The sequence below is a fragment of the Castor canadensis genome, chromosome 11, assembly GCF_047511655.1.
Source record: "Castor canadensis chromosome 11, mCasCan1.hap1v2, whole genome shotgun sequence".
NCBI classification, from domain to species: Eukaryota; Metazoa; Chordata; class Mammalia; order Rodentia; family Castoridae; genus Castor; species Castor canadensis.
In genome coordinates, this window is record NC_133396.1 from 37,383,447 (window position 1) to 37,399,397 (window position 15,951).

The 15,951-nt window shown below is 36.1% G+C and overlaps 1 protein-coding gene across 20 annotated transcripts in view; it reads left to right on the forward strand.

Moving 5' to 3' along the window:
* Window positions 1-15,951, forward strand: part of Synrg (synergin gamma) — an 89,061-nt gene that overhangs the window by 35,328 nt on the left and 37,782 nt on the right. For all 20 annotated transcript variants that reach the window (XR_002213280.2, XR_012438666.1, XM_020178918.2 and 17 more), the window contains 4 exons: window positions 1,247-1,380; window positions 6,834-6,952; window positions 7,152-7,214; window positions 12,239-13,186. Coding sequence is in view for 18 of the 20 variants with exons in the window: in XM_020178918.2 (XP_020034507.2) it covers window positions 1,247-1,380; window positions 6,834-6,952; window positions 7,152-7,214; window positions 12,239-13,186 (1,264 nt within the window). In the remaining 2 variants the exon portion in view is untranslated. The remainder of the gene's footprint in view (window positions 1-1,246; window positions 1,381-6,833; window positions 6,953-7,151; window positions 7,215-12,238; window positions 13,187-15,951) is intronic.

Genomic DNA, 15,951 nt, shown 5'->3' on the forward strand with positions numbered 1-15,951 from the left:
TTTAAACATAAAACCTAATAAAGGTAATTAAATTCTTAGGTTGTATCTTTTGAGGAAACTACTAAACCTGAAATTAAAATACTTCAGTTTAGCTAAGCATGGTGGCACATCCTGGTTTTGCAGCTGGACCTTGTCTCAAAAAACAAAAAGCAAGAACTTCATTTTATTTTTTACTTCTCAGTGAAAATATTTAGTATCAGTGAAAATGTAGGTAAAAAGTAGCTAGTAAACTGTAGTTTTGTTAATGCAACCTTTTTGGAAGGCAAACTTGGCAATAGCTATCAAAATTCCGAATGTCCATATCTTGTGACTAGCAGTCACACTACTAGGAATCTGCCCCCAGAGATAGCAACTCAAATTAGTAAAAATACACAAGGGTATTTGTTGTAACATTGTTAGAGTACATTAGAAATTGCTCAGTGTGGCCTTATGTGGCAGCACAAACCTGTAATCACAGCACTTGGGAGGTAGAGGCAGAAGGATCACAAATTCCAGGCCATCTTGGACTACATAAGACCTTATCTTCAAACAAAAACAGCAAAAGAGATAGCTACATGTCCATCAGAAGGAGAAAGTTTAAATAAATTTCAGTTCATCTAAACAATGGTAAACTAATCTTTAAAATGAATAAAATAAATCTACATGTATTCTGTGGAAGGATGTCTGTGTTGGATAATTATACTCTCTCTTTTTTGCAGACACGGTCTTCCTTTTGTAGCCAAGGCTGGCCTCAAACTCAGGTCCTCCTGCCTCAGCCTCCTGAGTGCTGGGATTAAGGCATGCCCCACCTTGCCCAACTTCATAAAAATGTAGAACTATATCGTATAGTTATTATATATCCTATTAACTATATGTACTTACTGTATATACTGTTTTATAAAACAGGTGGATTGTTAACAGTGTGCTGTTAGAATCATGGGCTTAGGAGTTAGTATTTGCTGTTTGATTAGCTATTTAAGCCAGTTTTTTTTTCATTTTTGTTGTTTGTTTGTTTGTTTTCTACCATTTGTACCGGAGAATATCTGAAAATGCAAAGTAGGATTCCTATCTTAACCATTGAGTAGTTATATCTAGAAGGTGTTCTTCTGGAGCACCCGGAGGTTGAGTACTTTCCTAGTGTGTGCAGTGCCCTGGGTTTGTTGTAATCAAATTAAAATTTAAATGGTAGTCTTTAGGATTGGCCAGGAGATTTGTTGTTATTTTATCAATCTTATGCTTTCTGTTTACATGGTCTGTCTAAATCTAGGTGGGAAATTCAGAAGATGATGACTTCCAAGATTTTCAAGATGCTTCTAAGTCAGGATCCCTTGATGATTCATTCACTGATTTCCAAGAGGTGCCTGCTTCCTCAAAAACAAATAATTCCCAGCATGGAAACAGGTAGGAAAGAGTTGAATATATTTAGCATTCTATTTAATCATTAAGAAAGGGGTATCCCCAATAAGAAGCCAAATATAAGAGAAATTAAGACTTCTCACTCATATTGCCCTTGGTTATTCCTTTTTTATTCAGACTTTTACCTTTTTTTTTGGTGTGTGTGGGGGGGTGCGGGTACTGGGGCTCAAATTCTAGACCTTGCATTTGCTAGGCAAGTGCTCTGCCACTTGAGTCACTCCTCTATCTATTTTTGTTTTATGTTATATTTTAAATATGGTCTCCCATTTTTATGTGGGCCTTCCAGGACTGCAGTCCTCCTACCTAGTATCTCCCACATAACTGGGACCACAGATGTGTACCACCAAGTCCAGCTTTTGTTGAGATAGGGTCTTGCTAACTTTTGCCTGGGCTTACCTCAAACCGCGAATCTCCCCATCTTCACCTTCCACATAGCTGGGATTTCAGGAGTGAGCCACCATGCCCTGTGCATACTTTCACTCTTGAATTTCCCTGATTTTGTCTACCTTAAACTTTAGCTCCTGTCTTCCCTGCCCTCCTCCCCATCCCAGTGCACACCTGCTTGTAAGTTCTCTCTTTGCCTATAGTAAACCTGATTTATGATAGCTGAATACACCCATACAGAGATGGCTTTATATTCTTATACTAGATCCAGGTCTTCAGCTGTTGAAAACAAATTTTTAGGTACAGAAATCATAATTAAGAACTCTTAATGTATGTTATTTATTCATGTGTTGTGTTTGACATCAGTGGCTTTTAGACCTCCGTTTCTGTTTTTGTTTACATGTTGCATAAACATTGCATTAAGGTTTTATGTACTAGTTTAGCCTTTAGGAACAGTAACTGATGAGATCAGTATGTTGTAAACACCTTTCCATCGCTTCCTTTTTTGTTGTTGTTTTTTGGTATTTAGATACTGAGTAAACAGTATGAATTTTTTTGGGTTTTTTTTGGAATTTGTTTTTGTCAGAATACAGAATTCCATTTCTCTTATGATCCTGTTTATGCAGTTTCCCTAATCTCTTTCATTTTAACCAACTAGTTATCTCTTAGTCATTTTCCTATCAACACTTCCTTCCCTAAGGGATAGACATGAAAGAGTACAAATTAGGAAGAGATTATTCTTCTTAAGAATATATCAAGCACATGTAAGCAACATTGAGAAGGAATATATAAATAATGTGACTTTTCTGGCATTTCCAACACCACACCAGCACATAATAATGTTTTTATCCTAGGTCTCCTCTTTTGAACAAAATTTATTATGCACTGCTGATATTTAAGTATTTCAGTCTGAATGACTTGGGCATTTCAAATTTGCTACGTAAAATTAATTGTTTTCTTATTCAAAGACAAATAAATTTTGTTAAATCATCATTACCTTCCTTGGTTAATTGTGTCACCATATCCAGTCAGAAACCTGTTATCCAAATCAGAAACATGTTATTTATTTTTGTCCTGTCTCCTTTACTACCATCAGCTGTGTCAGCTTTGCTTGGTATGGAAGAAAACTCATAGGTAATCTTGCTCCTGCTACCCTGACAACCCTTGCCCTTTCCCTACAGCTTTTACTCTAGCCTTGCCAGAATGACTTCAAACTGACTATTCTCTTTCAAGCTTCTGGTATTTGTACATTCTGTTTTTTTCAACCTGAAAAACCTTATCTTTTCTCTCTATAATTCTAGTTCTACTTCAAAAATCAGCTAAATGAGCTGGGGGCATGGCTCAAGTGGTAGATCGCCTGCCTAGTAAGCATAATGTCCCAAGTTCAAACCCTAGTACTGCCCAAAAAAAAAAAATTCACCAATTATAGGACTTTTTTTCCTGGTCCCTTTCAGACAATCCCTACCTCCAAGAAGAGCTAAGGGTCCTCCTTCTCTACTGTCATAGTCTCTTATGAATATCTCTGCCCTAATTACTGGTTTATTTGATGGTTTCCTATATGTAGTGCTTAGCCCAGATAAGTAATGAGTAAAGCGTTGTTGGATGAATATGTTATTATATGTGGGCTATAAACTGAGTTCATCAAAGTGGTACTCAGGAGAAAGACGTTTTTAGTAGAAAGTTTAAGATGGTGGCCAAACCTAAGATGCATGAAACCTAAGATGCATGGGCTATTAGCAAGTTTGTATGGCATTATCTCCATGTGATTAATAGTTTACGTTCATAGATAGCCGTACTTTGAACATGTTCTTTTAGTGGTCTGATTTGATTACTTCTTGTTTTCTTTGAGTGAAAATATTTTACTCATATCTGAAAGTCTGTACTCATTGTTTATTCATTCAGCAAATATTTACTTAATATCTACTATATGCCAGGCAGGAGAAACACAAATGCAAAAACTACAGTTATTGTTATAAAGAAGATGAATTTTATCCGGATATTTACATTATCTATTAAAGCTCTCTCATGACTGTTCCTTAAATGTACAGTTAGTCCTTCATACCTATGGTGTTCACATACTCATAATGAACCATCAATTTGAAAAATTCAGAAAAAATTACATATGTACTGAACATGCACAGACTTTTTTTTGTCTCTATTCCCTAAATACTATAGCATAACAACTATTTACATAGCATTTGCAATATATTAGGTATGATTAGTAATCTAGAGATGATTCAAATTGTATGGGAAGATGTGTATAAGTTATGTGCAAACATTACACCATTTTATATGAGGGATATTATATATGCTATATATTGTGTGTATATATATATATATATATATAAACTCCCTAGTGTTATGATAATCTGTATTCTATATTCTGTGTTTATTTAAAAACTTGTTAAATCATGATATGACTAGCTAAGCTTGCGTGAGACCACTTTTAGCAATATTTTTAAGCAGAAAGATGGGCATTATTTGGCAGAAAAGATGAAAAGGCAAGTAAGGTGTTAGAAATAGACTGGGGTGGAGAGCACTGTTAGTTGGTGAGAAAATGATACTAGTTCAGGGCATGTGGTGAAATCTGTAAAGCATCTTAGGAATAAGAAGTGGCATGATGAGAGGGATTCTTGCTGCAGTGTGGTGATCCCTTCCCTGCTGTGGCAGTCCTGTTGTGAGGTGACAAGTGGCACTCTAGATGTAGAGTGACTTAGACACTCAGCAGTTTATATCTGAGAAGTGTGTTGGACTCGGTATTGAGCTGGATGTCAAGAGTCAGAGGAGAGGTAGCAGTCGAGCCTGCTCCTAAGACACGAATGGGGGTCTGAAAGACAACAACATTATCCAGTTGTCCGTTCCAAAAATACTTACAGTGTGCTAGGCACTAGGGAGACTAGAACAATGAACAACGCAGACAAGGCTTTGATGACAGAAGAATTCAAAAGGGTTAAGGTATAGGGGTTTGGAATTAGTTTTATTTTGCTGAGATCAAAATGTTTCTTTTTAAATGTTTGTATTTAGCAGGATGAGCAACTAAGTAAAGCTATCTACCACAGCTATATGGAGTGATTGCAAAATATAAATGGACTCACTGAAGAAACAGAAAAATTCAGTTTTTGCTAGCCAAATTCTTAGTTTTACCTTTTAATAAAATGCAAATTCCTAAATTTTAAAACATATGCCTCTCTCACTTGAGTGCTTTCATTATTATTAAAGAGTAGAAATAACTATTCATCTTTATAATAGACCATACTATATATGTATTATAAAAATAACTTGCATAAACATTGTTATGGTGATTAGAGGCCTTTTTAAGAAACAGTAACTTCAGAGAAAGAACTAAAATGAAGCATTCATTTGTAATATGTGCAAAATTATAGTCTGAATGACGCCTTTTTTGAATGCAGTTTTATTTTATTGATTTCAATCAGCAATACTTCATTACCCTGAAGATCCTCTATTTTGTCCAATTCTGTGAATATAATTTTTAAATTAATCATATTCAATTAAATGTGACTAGCGCTTTAAAAAGACCATAGCTAAAATTATGGATATGAAAAGCAAATAGATCATTCAACTTTGTGGGATTTGTTTTTCCTTAGACACTTATTTCTAGGTAGCATTCTATACAGTGAGCTGTAGTTTAATTACTTATGGAGGCTTAAGAAAATTCATATATAAGGTATAGATGATAACCTATTGCATTTGTCAGGGTCAGATATGCAGCAGCTGTTTGGTAGTGATGTGAAATTTTAATATTTGATGCCACTAAGTCCTGAAGCACTATGGACTGCCATTAGTATGCATGTGTGACAGCCTGGTTACCTTGCTTGTAGGCCACTGATAAGAAGATTTAAATGACCATGGAAAAGATTTTTGCTCTGGGACGAAGAACTCAATAAAAATCCATTTATATAACTTGTGTGTGTGATATTGAATGATACAAACTGCATAGTCATTCATATGTAAAGGTTGTTCTTCCAGGGAGCTGCCTGGGTCTGATAAGAGAAAAAAGCTGTGCTTTTATAGTATGTGTTTAAGCCTTCCAAGAATTACCTGCACAGATACTACTCATTACAGTCTTTCCATCCAGTGGAAAATACGTCCACAAGCGAAAGTATCTTTATCTAATTTTGAAGTGATTGTTGTTTTGCTAGAAAGATAGCTTCTGGAACCACTGATGTGATTCTTGTAAAAATGCAAATTGTATTAATTCTGCTGCTGCTTATCAGATGTATGAACTTCTGCAGTAAGCAATGCAGTATGATCAAAAGAAGAACAATTTATATCTTGACTTGAACATCATTTCATTAATCTATTTTTAACTTAACTATGCCACCTCTGCACTCTGAACCCATTTTAGAGAATAATTTATATTAAGGTTAGTTTATTTTAAAATATTAGGTATACATATTTGGAGCAATTTACTTTTATAGTTTTACAAACCTTAAGTTAAAATTTCAGGAAGTCACCATTCTTTAATGATCTCTTTCCAAAACCATTCCAATCATCATATGGTTTAAAGAAAAGTTTAGACTTCTAGAAAAAAGTTATAGCTTGAGTGTTACACAAATATTTTTTCAAGAAAAAGAATATTGTTTTTAGTCATTTGTTGTGTGTATGCAAAGTTTCTAACTCTTAAAGGAGAAAGCTGTGAGTTTTAACTAGGTACCTCTTTTTTTTTGTTTTGTTTTTAACCTGAGGTTTTTATTTATTTATTTAATGTTGTGCTGTGTGGGGGGTACATTATAGCATTTACAAATGTTCTTACCACATATCAAATATATCATGGTTGAATTCACCTCCCCCCCCCCCATCATTCTCCTTCATCCTCCCTCTTCCCGTTCTGGAGTAATTTCAACAGGTATCATTTTTCATTTACATACATGTATACACAGTATTTGCACTATATCCACCTCCTACATCTTTTCTCCACATCCTTCCCCCAACTATAGGTACCTCTTTCCCATGTTAGTTCTAAGTTCTTAATTGATGATAAGGGAATGATTTGATGCTGTGATCATTAAGACATGTTTCATTTCTCCTTTTAGTACCTCATCTTTGTTGACGCCACTTCCTGGAACTAAAGCACCAGCTTCAGTGGATAAATATGCTGTGTTTAAAGGAATTGCAGCTGACAAGTCCTTTGAAAATGCTATTCCATTTGGAGGTAAAAACAGTTTGTAAATGCATAAGTCTGCGAGTATAATGATTAAATTGTATTAATCTTTAATTGGTGGCCTTTTATATTAAATGTGTGAAACTCTATACCACATGTTGAGTATGTTTGGGTAATCCAATCTGCCTTACCTCCTTGCTGTGATCACAAGGTTCCTAACCATAACTGAGCTTCTGTCTTTTCATCATAGAGCCTGGTGATAAATACAGTGCTTTCAGAGAACTTGAGCAGACAACAGATAGTAAATCTTTAGGTAAGTTTTTCCTTCCTTCATCCCTCCCTTCCTCTCCCTCTTTCTTCTCTTCTATTCTTTCTCTTTCTCTCTCTCTCTTTCTCTTTCTTGTTGGAGGGTCAGGTGCTGGAATGGAATCTAGAGCCTTGTGCATGGTAGACAGGCACTCTACTATTGAGGTATATTCCTAGCTCTAAAGGGAATTTTTTATGGTTCTTTCAAGGATGCTTTTGAACATTTCTTTATTTTGTCATGTGTACATTTTTGGGGGAAGAAAAAAAAAACAATGGGTAAAACAGTATGGTTTAATAATATTTTTTGTAATAGACATTCAAACTGCAAATATTTTCAGTGGTACTTACTATGTTTAATAAATATTGTGATAGGCTCTGAGTGGGGGACTATCTCTTGTAGAAGAGGGATAATACTTCTTGAGGCTTTGAAAAATTACAAGGAGTGCCAAGCACCATCACCCCTAGCTACTGGAGAGGCAGAGATCAGGAAGATTGCAGTTCAAAGCCAGCCTGGGCAAATAATTAAAGAGACCCTATCTCGAAAATATGAAACACAAAAAAGGGCTGGCAGTGGTCCAAGTGGTAGAGCACCAGCCTAGCAAGGGTGAGGCCCTGAGTTCAAGCCCCAGTACTACCAAAAGAGAAGAAAAAAAAGAAAAATTACAAATAGGCAAATGTGGCTCAGTTATCAGAAGTTGTTTTCTAAAATTTAGGACAAATCTCAAACCAGTGCAATTTCCTCTGAAGATAGTATATCCCTTTATTGAATTCTGCAAGCCAAGTTAGATTCCTGTATCAAATGGACAGCTGTGACTAGTTTTGTTTATTGTAATGTTCAAAAGACTTGAGCTGTCTAAGGTGAATCAGTCTATGGACTGTGCGAAAGGCAGCCACCAGTCTTTTACTTTTCAAAAAAGTTTTTCTATTACCCCAGTATCATTTTTGTTTCCTTAGTTTCCCATTCATTGTTTGGAGAGAAAACATGGTAGACTAACATGATTAAAAACATCTCTGGGACTAGGGGACATGACTAATGTGGTAGAGCACTTGTGTAACTTGCATAAGCTGGAGGCCTAGAATTCAGTGAAATATCTTTTCATCAGTAGAACATCAGCTAAAAATCATTATAAAACGTTGGGTTCATACAAAGATGACCAAGTGGGGGCAAGCAAGACTCAGCCTGAACTTATATTTTATCAAATCTATTATGCTTGAATGGTGAGAACTCCATGAAAAGTAACATTTCAAAACTTCAGGCCACAGCCAAAACATAGAATCAGTAGCCAAACAGTACTCACTTGGATATGTCCAAGGATGCTGACACCAATATTCAACCACTCCCGACTCAGAGTGTAGCTTTTGCCTATATGGTACAGCACTTACCTAGCATAAACGAGGCCCTGGGTTTGATCCCCAGCACTACAAAATATATAAGTTAATTAGTTTTTAAAAATTATCATCTCACTCATCCAGTAGAAAGGATCTGTTACTGTGCTTTGCCTGTGTTTGCCTCAGTCACTACTGTTCAAGATTTTCAAGGTTGGTGTAATTTAATGAGAAAGATGAAGAGAGAGGAGTTTATATGAATGTATTCTTACCATCTTTGATTGAAGAGCTTAAAGAGTAGAAGCAAATATAGAGTGATAATTTGAGAACTACATATGTAAAACCTGAAAGTTAATGTTTATGGTTAAATATACTATAAACATGGTGTGTAGCATTTAGGTAACCCATAGATCAAATTAAGTCCTCCAAACCTTAACTGTGCATATTATGAAATGTGAATACTCTAATGAGGATTTCCTCCTGGGAACAGTACCACATTCTACCTTTAAGTACTGAATACTCAAACTTGGATCACCCTTCAGCAGTTATTTATTTGTATTCTCCTGCTCAGGGTGGGAAAGATTCATTATCAGGAATAAGCTAACAATAGTAGATACCTGTGTTGCTTAAACATCCCTAAAAGGGGAAAGTCACCTCTTAGAAGAATATTCAATCTCTTTTAGCTCTTCGGTTCCGTTCCATAAAGGTTTTCTTGTGTATCAGCCAAGCCTTTAGGATGTAATAGCTGTTTCTTCCTCAGTGCCTATCCTAGGCAAGAGGAGTACAAAAATGAACCCTAGAGGAATTTTGACTTCATTTCTTCCTAGCAATGCTTTCATCAACTCTCAGGCTAAGGCAAGTTTGGAGTAAAAAGCCTGGCTTAATACCAGTGTTCTTTGTGTAATATGGTGTTCATGATCATGACATATATGTTATTACTACAAAAGGCAATAAGGAAAGATAGTGGTGCCACCAAAATATAAGTGGTACCTTAGCCCTCCTTTTTCATTCTTAAACTAAGTCCCATATGATTGCCCTTTTTATTTTGCTTTTTATTTGTTTTCAGGTGGTACTGGGATTTGAGCTCAGGGCTTCACACTTGAGCCATGCCTCTAACCTTAACTTTATATTTTTATTAGCATAAATTAACTGTACACAAGGGTTTCATTGTAATAGTTACATATATGTTCCTCTCTTGACTTCAGTTCTAAAGCCTTTGAAGTACATTTGCTAACATTGTTCACTTTAGGGGGAAATGTTTTATTCTCTTAAAATGGTGTGGTTTTTTTATAAATACAATATATTTTTAAATACATTGGCATAAGCCAGGCATGGTGATTCATACCTATAATCCCAGCCCTGAGGAGGCTGAAATAGGAGAATCATGAGTTCAAGGCTAGCCAGGCTATATAGCAAGACCCTGTCTGGGAGGGGAGAAGGAGAGGAACACTTCTTATTGAAGCTTTAGCAAAAAGTAGTCTATTTTGAGTTTTTATTTTTTAGGACCTAAAATGTGACAAATCAAGAGAGAAACAAGCATTCACAAGTTAATTGAAAAGCTACCTATAAAATACTGTATTTAATATGCCTTTTTATATGAAAGCTTCCAATGACTGCAGCTAATTTATTTACCAAAAAAATTTCCTTTGTTTTTGAAGATGTAAATCCACCTATTTTTATTTCCTTTCAAAAAACCTTTGTACCCAGTTTTACATTTGTGATGGGAAAGTTTACAACTCATCAGTAAGTTTAGTTTGCTGTGGTGATTTTGGGGTTTTCAAAATAACAAACTTTTCAATTTCACATATATTTCAAAACAACACATCAAAAGTTTAGGCTATGATATAATTGGCTGCCCATTATCTTTGAATTTATAGAAAGAACATATGTATAATCAGTGATGCCTTTGTCTAAAATTCTAGGGTGATTTTAATAAGTTTCACATTTGCAACTCCTGTCACTTTGTGAAATTGACTTAAATTTTGGTAGTGGTATATCTTGAAAATATAAGTTACAAGAAATTTGAATATCATTTCTCTTAAAAATTTCCGAATAATACTAGATGGATTTGTATTGGTGAATTTTGCAAGTGAATTGATGTGATACCAGATTAGCAGGAAAAATCCTACTGCTAATTAGGAGAAAAAAGCATTTTCAAAGTATATATCATGTTACAAGCACAATGTATTTAAAGCCTAAATTATTTTATATGCCAATTTTAAGAATTGGGTTTTAATTTTTAAATATATTTTTATGGTTCATATGCCTCTATATCTAATTTTTAGAGAAAAGCAGTTTAAAAAATGGGTGAAGTAATTAAAGTTTGTATTTTAATTTATAAAGTCTCCAGAAATAGCAGTCTTTCTTTCTTACTTATTTGTTTGTTTATTTATTTATTTGGTGGGACTGGGTTTTGAACTCAGGGCTTTGTGCTTGCAAAGCAGGCACTCTACCACTTGAGCTATGCCGCCAGTCCATATTTGCTCTAGTTATATTTGGAACTGGAGTCTCATGAACTATTTGCCCAGGCTGAATTCAAACCGCAATCCTCCCAATCTCAGGAGGAAGGATTATAAGTAGTGAGGATTATAGGTGTGAGCCACCAGCACCCATCCTTTTTTTTTTTTTTTTTTTTTTGGCAGTATTGGGATTTGAACTCTTGCTAAGCAGGCATGCTACTGCTTGAGCCATGCCTCCAGCCCAAGCAGTCATATTTTTAAATAGCAATTGGTGTTGGCTGGTATAGTTATATTTATATTTGGCTTATCTCTGATTTTCATTACTTGGTATAGATTAGTGGATTTTATGGGTAGACCTTCAGACACTATTAGAAAACTGAAATCATCTGCATCCTAACATCATATCTGAGTGATAATATTTGTGTAATAGTAAAGAATAGAAATCCTATTAAGAATCATGGGCCCAGGACCTGTGCATGCTACACCTCAGCTCTACCACTGAGCAGCAACCCTAGTCTTTTTTTTTCTTTGAGACTGGGTCTTGCTCTGCAACCTAGGTTAGCCTCAAACTCACAGTCCTCTCAAGTAGAGGCATGTACTACCATGCTCAGCCTCTAGTAATTCTTTTTCCTTTTCCTTTTTTTTTTTTTTCCAGTACTAGGGCTTGAACTCAGGGCCTTTATTTTGAGCCACGCCACCTGCCCTTTTTGTTGATGGGTATTTTCAAGATACGGTCTTGTAAACTGTTTGCCTGGGCTGGCTTTGAACTATAATCCTTCTGATTTCTCCCTCCTGAGTTACTAGGATTACAGGCATGAGCCACTGGCACCCAGCTAGTAATTCTTAAAGTACCTTGTAGTTCAGAAGGTCTTGTACATCCTGAATGTTAGATGCAGAATTTCTCATAATACTTCATTGGTACCTTTGATTTTTTAAACCACATAACATGTTTTATCTTTAAAGGGCCATCATTTCAATGTGCCTCTGGAACCTCCAGCAACTATTCTGTTCTATTGTATGCTGGACTGGCTAGCCAGGAGAGGAAAAAATCTCCAGAACTGCCTGTTTCCATATCACTAGGCTTCAGTGTGAAAACAAATGTGTTGTTTCCTAGGGTTTAAACTGTTATTAATGTGATGCTAGTGGGGGGAAGCCTGTCAAGTCACACTTGCTGTTTAACATGCTGTGTATTATGTGGTTTTCAGTTTAAGATTCAGATTTATTTGGTTACACTTTTTTCTTTCAGGAGACAACTTTACAGAATTCAGGTCTGCAGGAACTGATGATGGTTTCACCGATTTTAAAACAGCTGATAGTATATCGCCACTAGAGCCACCAACAAAAGACACAACTTTTCCAGCATCCTTCCCCTCAGGAACCATACAACAGAAACAACTAGCACAAGTGAAAAATCCTCTGAACTTAGCAGACCTAGATATGTTTTCCTCCATTAATTGCAGCAGCGAGAAAACCTTGCCTTTTTCAGCTGCATTTAATGCATCAAAATCAGTTTCTGCACGACCTCAGCCAACAGTTTCTGCCACAACTACTACAGCACTGGCATCCACTAAAACTTCTAGTTTGGCTGATGATTTTGGAGAATTCAACCTTTTTGGGGAATATTCTAGTCCAGCATCTGTTGGGGAGCAGGATGACTTTGCAGATTTTATGGCTTTCAGTAATAACTCCGTTTCATCTGAGCAAAAGGCAAATGACAAATACGATGTCCTCAGAGAGGAAGCTAGTCCTGTTCCTCTCACTAGCAACTCAGGCAGCATAGCAAAGAGTGCACAGAACCCAACTACTGCATCTACCAAGTACGATGTCTTCAAGCAGCTTTCCCTAGAAGGAGCTGGATTAGGTGTGGAAGAATTAAAAGATAACACTACTTCTGGAAAGAGTGATGATGATTTTGCTGACTTCCACTCCAGTAAATTTTCATCCATGAACTCAGACAGATCCTTAGGAGAGAAAGCAGTGGCGTTCAGACACACCAAAGAAGACTCTGCTTCTGTGAAGTCCCTGGATCTTCCTTCAATTGGTGGCAGCAGTGTCGGCAAAGAGGACTCTGAAGATGCACTTTCTGTTCAGTTTGACATGAAATTGGCTGATGTGGGAGGAGATCTTAAGCATGTCATGTCTGATAGCTCTTTGGATTTACCAACAGTTAGTGGCCAGCATCCTCCTGCCGCAGGTGAGGAATTGGTGAGATTGCTCTGGTGATGGTGCTGTAGATTTCAAAGATGATTTTATGGGTGTTGATTTACAGAAGATTGAGGCTGTGGCCCTTTACCTTTATGGATTTCTAGTAATTAACCTCCTTGTTGCCAGTCTCTTTGAAGCAGTAAATTTGTTTCTATGGATACTTGGATATAAGGTTACTGTGAGTACTGAAACTTAGATTGGATAGCCAAAATATTTTTATTTTTTAAATCCAGTATTAACTTGGTATCAGAGGCAAATAAGAACCCACAGCTCAATTAACCCACATTACCAGAAATTTTATACTTTTGCAGTGTCAGCAGTGTTTCTTGTCTATGAGCAAAATCACTGTTTCCCTCTCCTTTTGTCTTCTCTTGGGTATATTTAACAGCTGCCAATACAGTATTTTGTTCAGTTTAGAAAACCTGATGCTTAAGGCTGGGAACATGGCTCAAATGGTAGAGCACCTGCCTAGCAAGCACGAGGCCTTGAGTTCAAACACCAGTACCATCAAGAAATAATAGTAATGGTAATAATAAAAACATAAATAAGCCACAAAGAACCTGGCTCTAATTAGGCTAAAGTAAAAAAGTCTAACCAGTTATAGTGCAGTTTGCCACATCCCTTCAAGAGAAGAAGAGGGAAAGCACTTACAGATGTCCTGTGTGTCAGGGTCTGGCAAGGAGGAGGACCTATGTTGTTAGTGGAATTCAGGTACTGTTTTCAGTGTGAACTCTATTACTGGAAGTATTGAGCTGTAATAAGCCTGTAGATGGTAGGATAGGGTAACTACTAACTTTCTGATAAAATGTTTGAAACATCTTATTAGGGAGCCCTCTTTAAATTCTGTGTGGATTTACATGTAGCAGTTTATACTCTAATCCAACTTCCTGTCATAAAAACTAGATTCCCAAGTGTCCTAGTTTTTGTTTTGTTTTGTTTGTTTTTTTTGATATGTATATAGAAAGACAAATCTATTTTGTGGCCTTTAATAATGAGAACTGTCTCGGTATTACTGTATTATTCTAGAAAATGTATTACGCGTATGAAGGGTTTGGTTTGGTTTTTTACGTGAAAGGGACACATAAGACACTTTCATGTTTACAGATTGAGGCAGAAAATGTAAACTACTGTGCCATAAAACTGGTAAGCCAGCTAACAAAATTATGTCCATCATTTGGTTATTGAAATGTTGGAGGGTTTCTTAAGCTGGGTGTTGAGTCGGAAGCAAGTTAGCAAAGACATTACCTATTTCATGTTGCTACTTGCTAGAGTTGTTTTCTGAGTGCGGTGGGCTGTCTGAAGAGCTCTTTGTGCCCTTCACTATTTCATTTTTGGTTGTTTTTTGTTTTTTAGTTTTGGTGTTTTTGTTCAGAAGTTTTCCATTTGTTTGTTTATTTATTTGCTGCTGTTTGTTTGATAGAATAATTTTGTTTTTCTATTTCTGTGTGAGCTGCTTGAGCCACAGCAACAGGTTGCAAAGTGCTCTGTTTTCTGAACAATAGTGTTTGATTTTTATTTTAAAATCTCATGACATGTATATTAGCCTTTTGGACTCTGAAGTTATTAATTAGAAGCTATTTTTCTGAAAATGAATCTATATTCTTTCACAGTGCCATCTTAGATGTCTTTATGAAATGAGTCTAATCCAGGTTTGGGATGTCTTTTTTCCCCCCATTTTATTTGGGGAGGGGAGGCTGGTTTTTGACTGAGTTTATTCTAATGGACCTGTTAAAATAGTCTGTGCTCATGTTCTTTATGTATGTTTGGAACATTCCCAGAATGGAACCTGTCATGTTCAAGCCAACTCTCTTCAGTGAGGATATTCTTAAAAGCAGATTGTTTCCTCCCATTGGTCTGTAAACCTCCTGTTGGAAAAGAGCAGTATCCCTTTAGAGCGGTTGTTAAAGGGGGTTGATGCTGACAAAGACACTATACCTGTACTGTGGTTGAGCAGAATTGCTGCAGAAATCTATTAGAGAGGGTAAGTGCAGGCATTGGTTCAGTACCGTGTGGTTGTATTTTATATTCTTGTTCACTACAGGATATCTTGCTCTCTTAGTTTGAGGGTTAAACATACATCTTGTTAGAGAAATAAGAAGTGGACTGATGAAGCAAATAAGGTCTACTAGATTATTATCTATAGACCTTAATCCTGTTTAGAAACCCTAACTTAACTCTGAAGGGGATACTGTCTCTTTTTACTCTTGCTATAATTCTGTATGGAAGGTAGATATATTAATAACATTGCCTGATTTATCTGCATATTATTACATTTAACCCTTTGAGCTCTTGCTGCATATAATTTCAACTGGGCTGCTTTTTTTTCCTACTAAATTTAATTTCTCTGGCACTGCAGCATCTTGATGTTGTCATTCAAATCATTTGGTTTTGTTGGCAGCAAGAGCTTACTCTTATATGTGACTTTCTCAAAGGGTTAGCAAAATTTCTGTAGCTACCTACCTGTAAAGTAGCTCTTCTTTGACATTAAAACTCTTTGTATTTTAATCAGCACCTTTTTTTTTTTTGGCCGCTTTTCTGATGTCTTTTTTCAATTTAGACATTTTCTGTGTGAATGTGCCTTTTTGAACTTGCTTTAGTATATTCCTCTGCAAATACTGATCTGCATGCTTATTCTAATGACTTATTTTCCAGCTCTTCTGTACCACTCTCTTTTGTGATCTGTAAGTCCTGTGTTAATAAATTATTCTTTGGCATATTTTGAAAGTGTGAAGATGTGTGTAATTTGTATTTTTT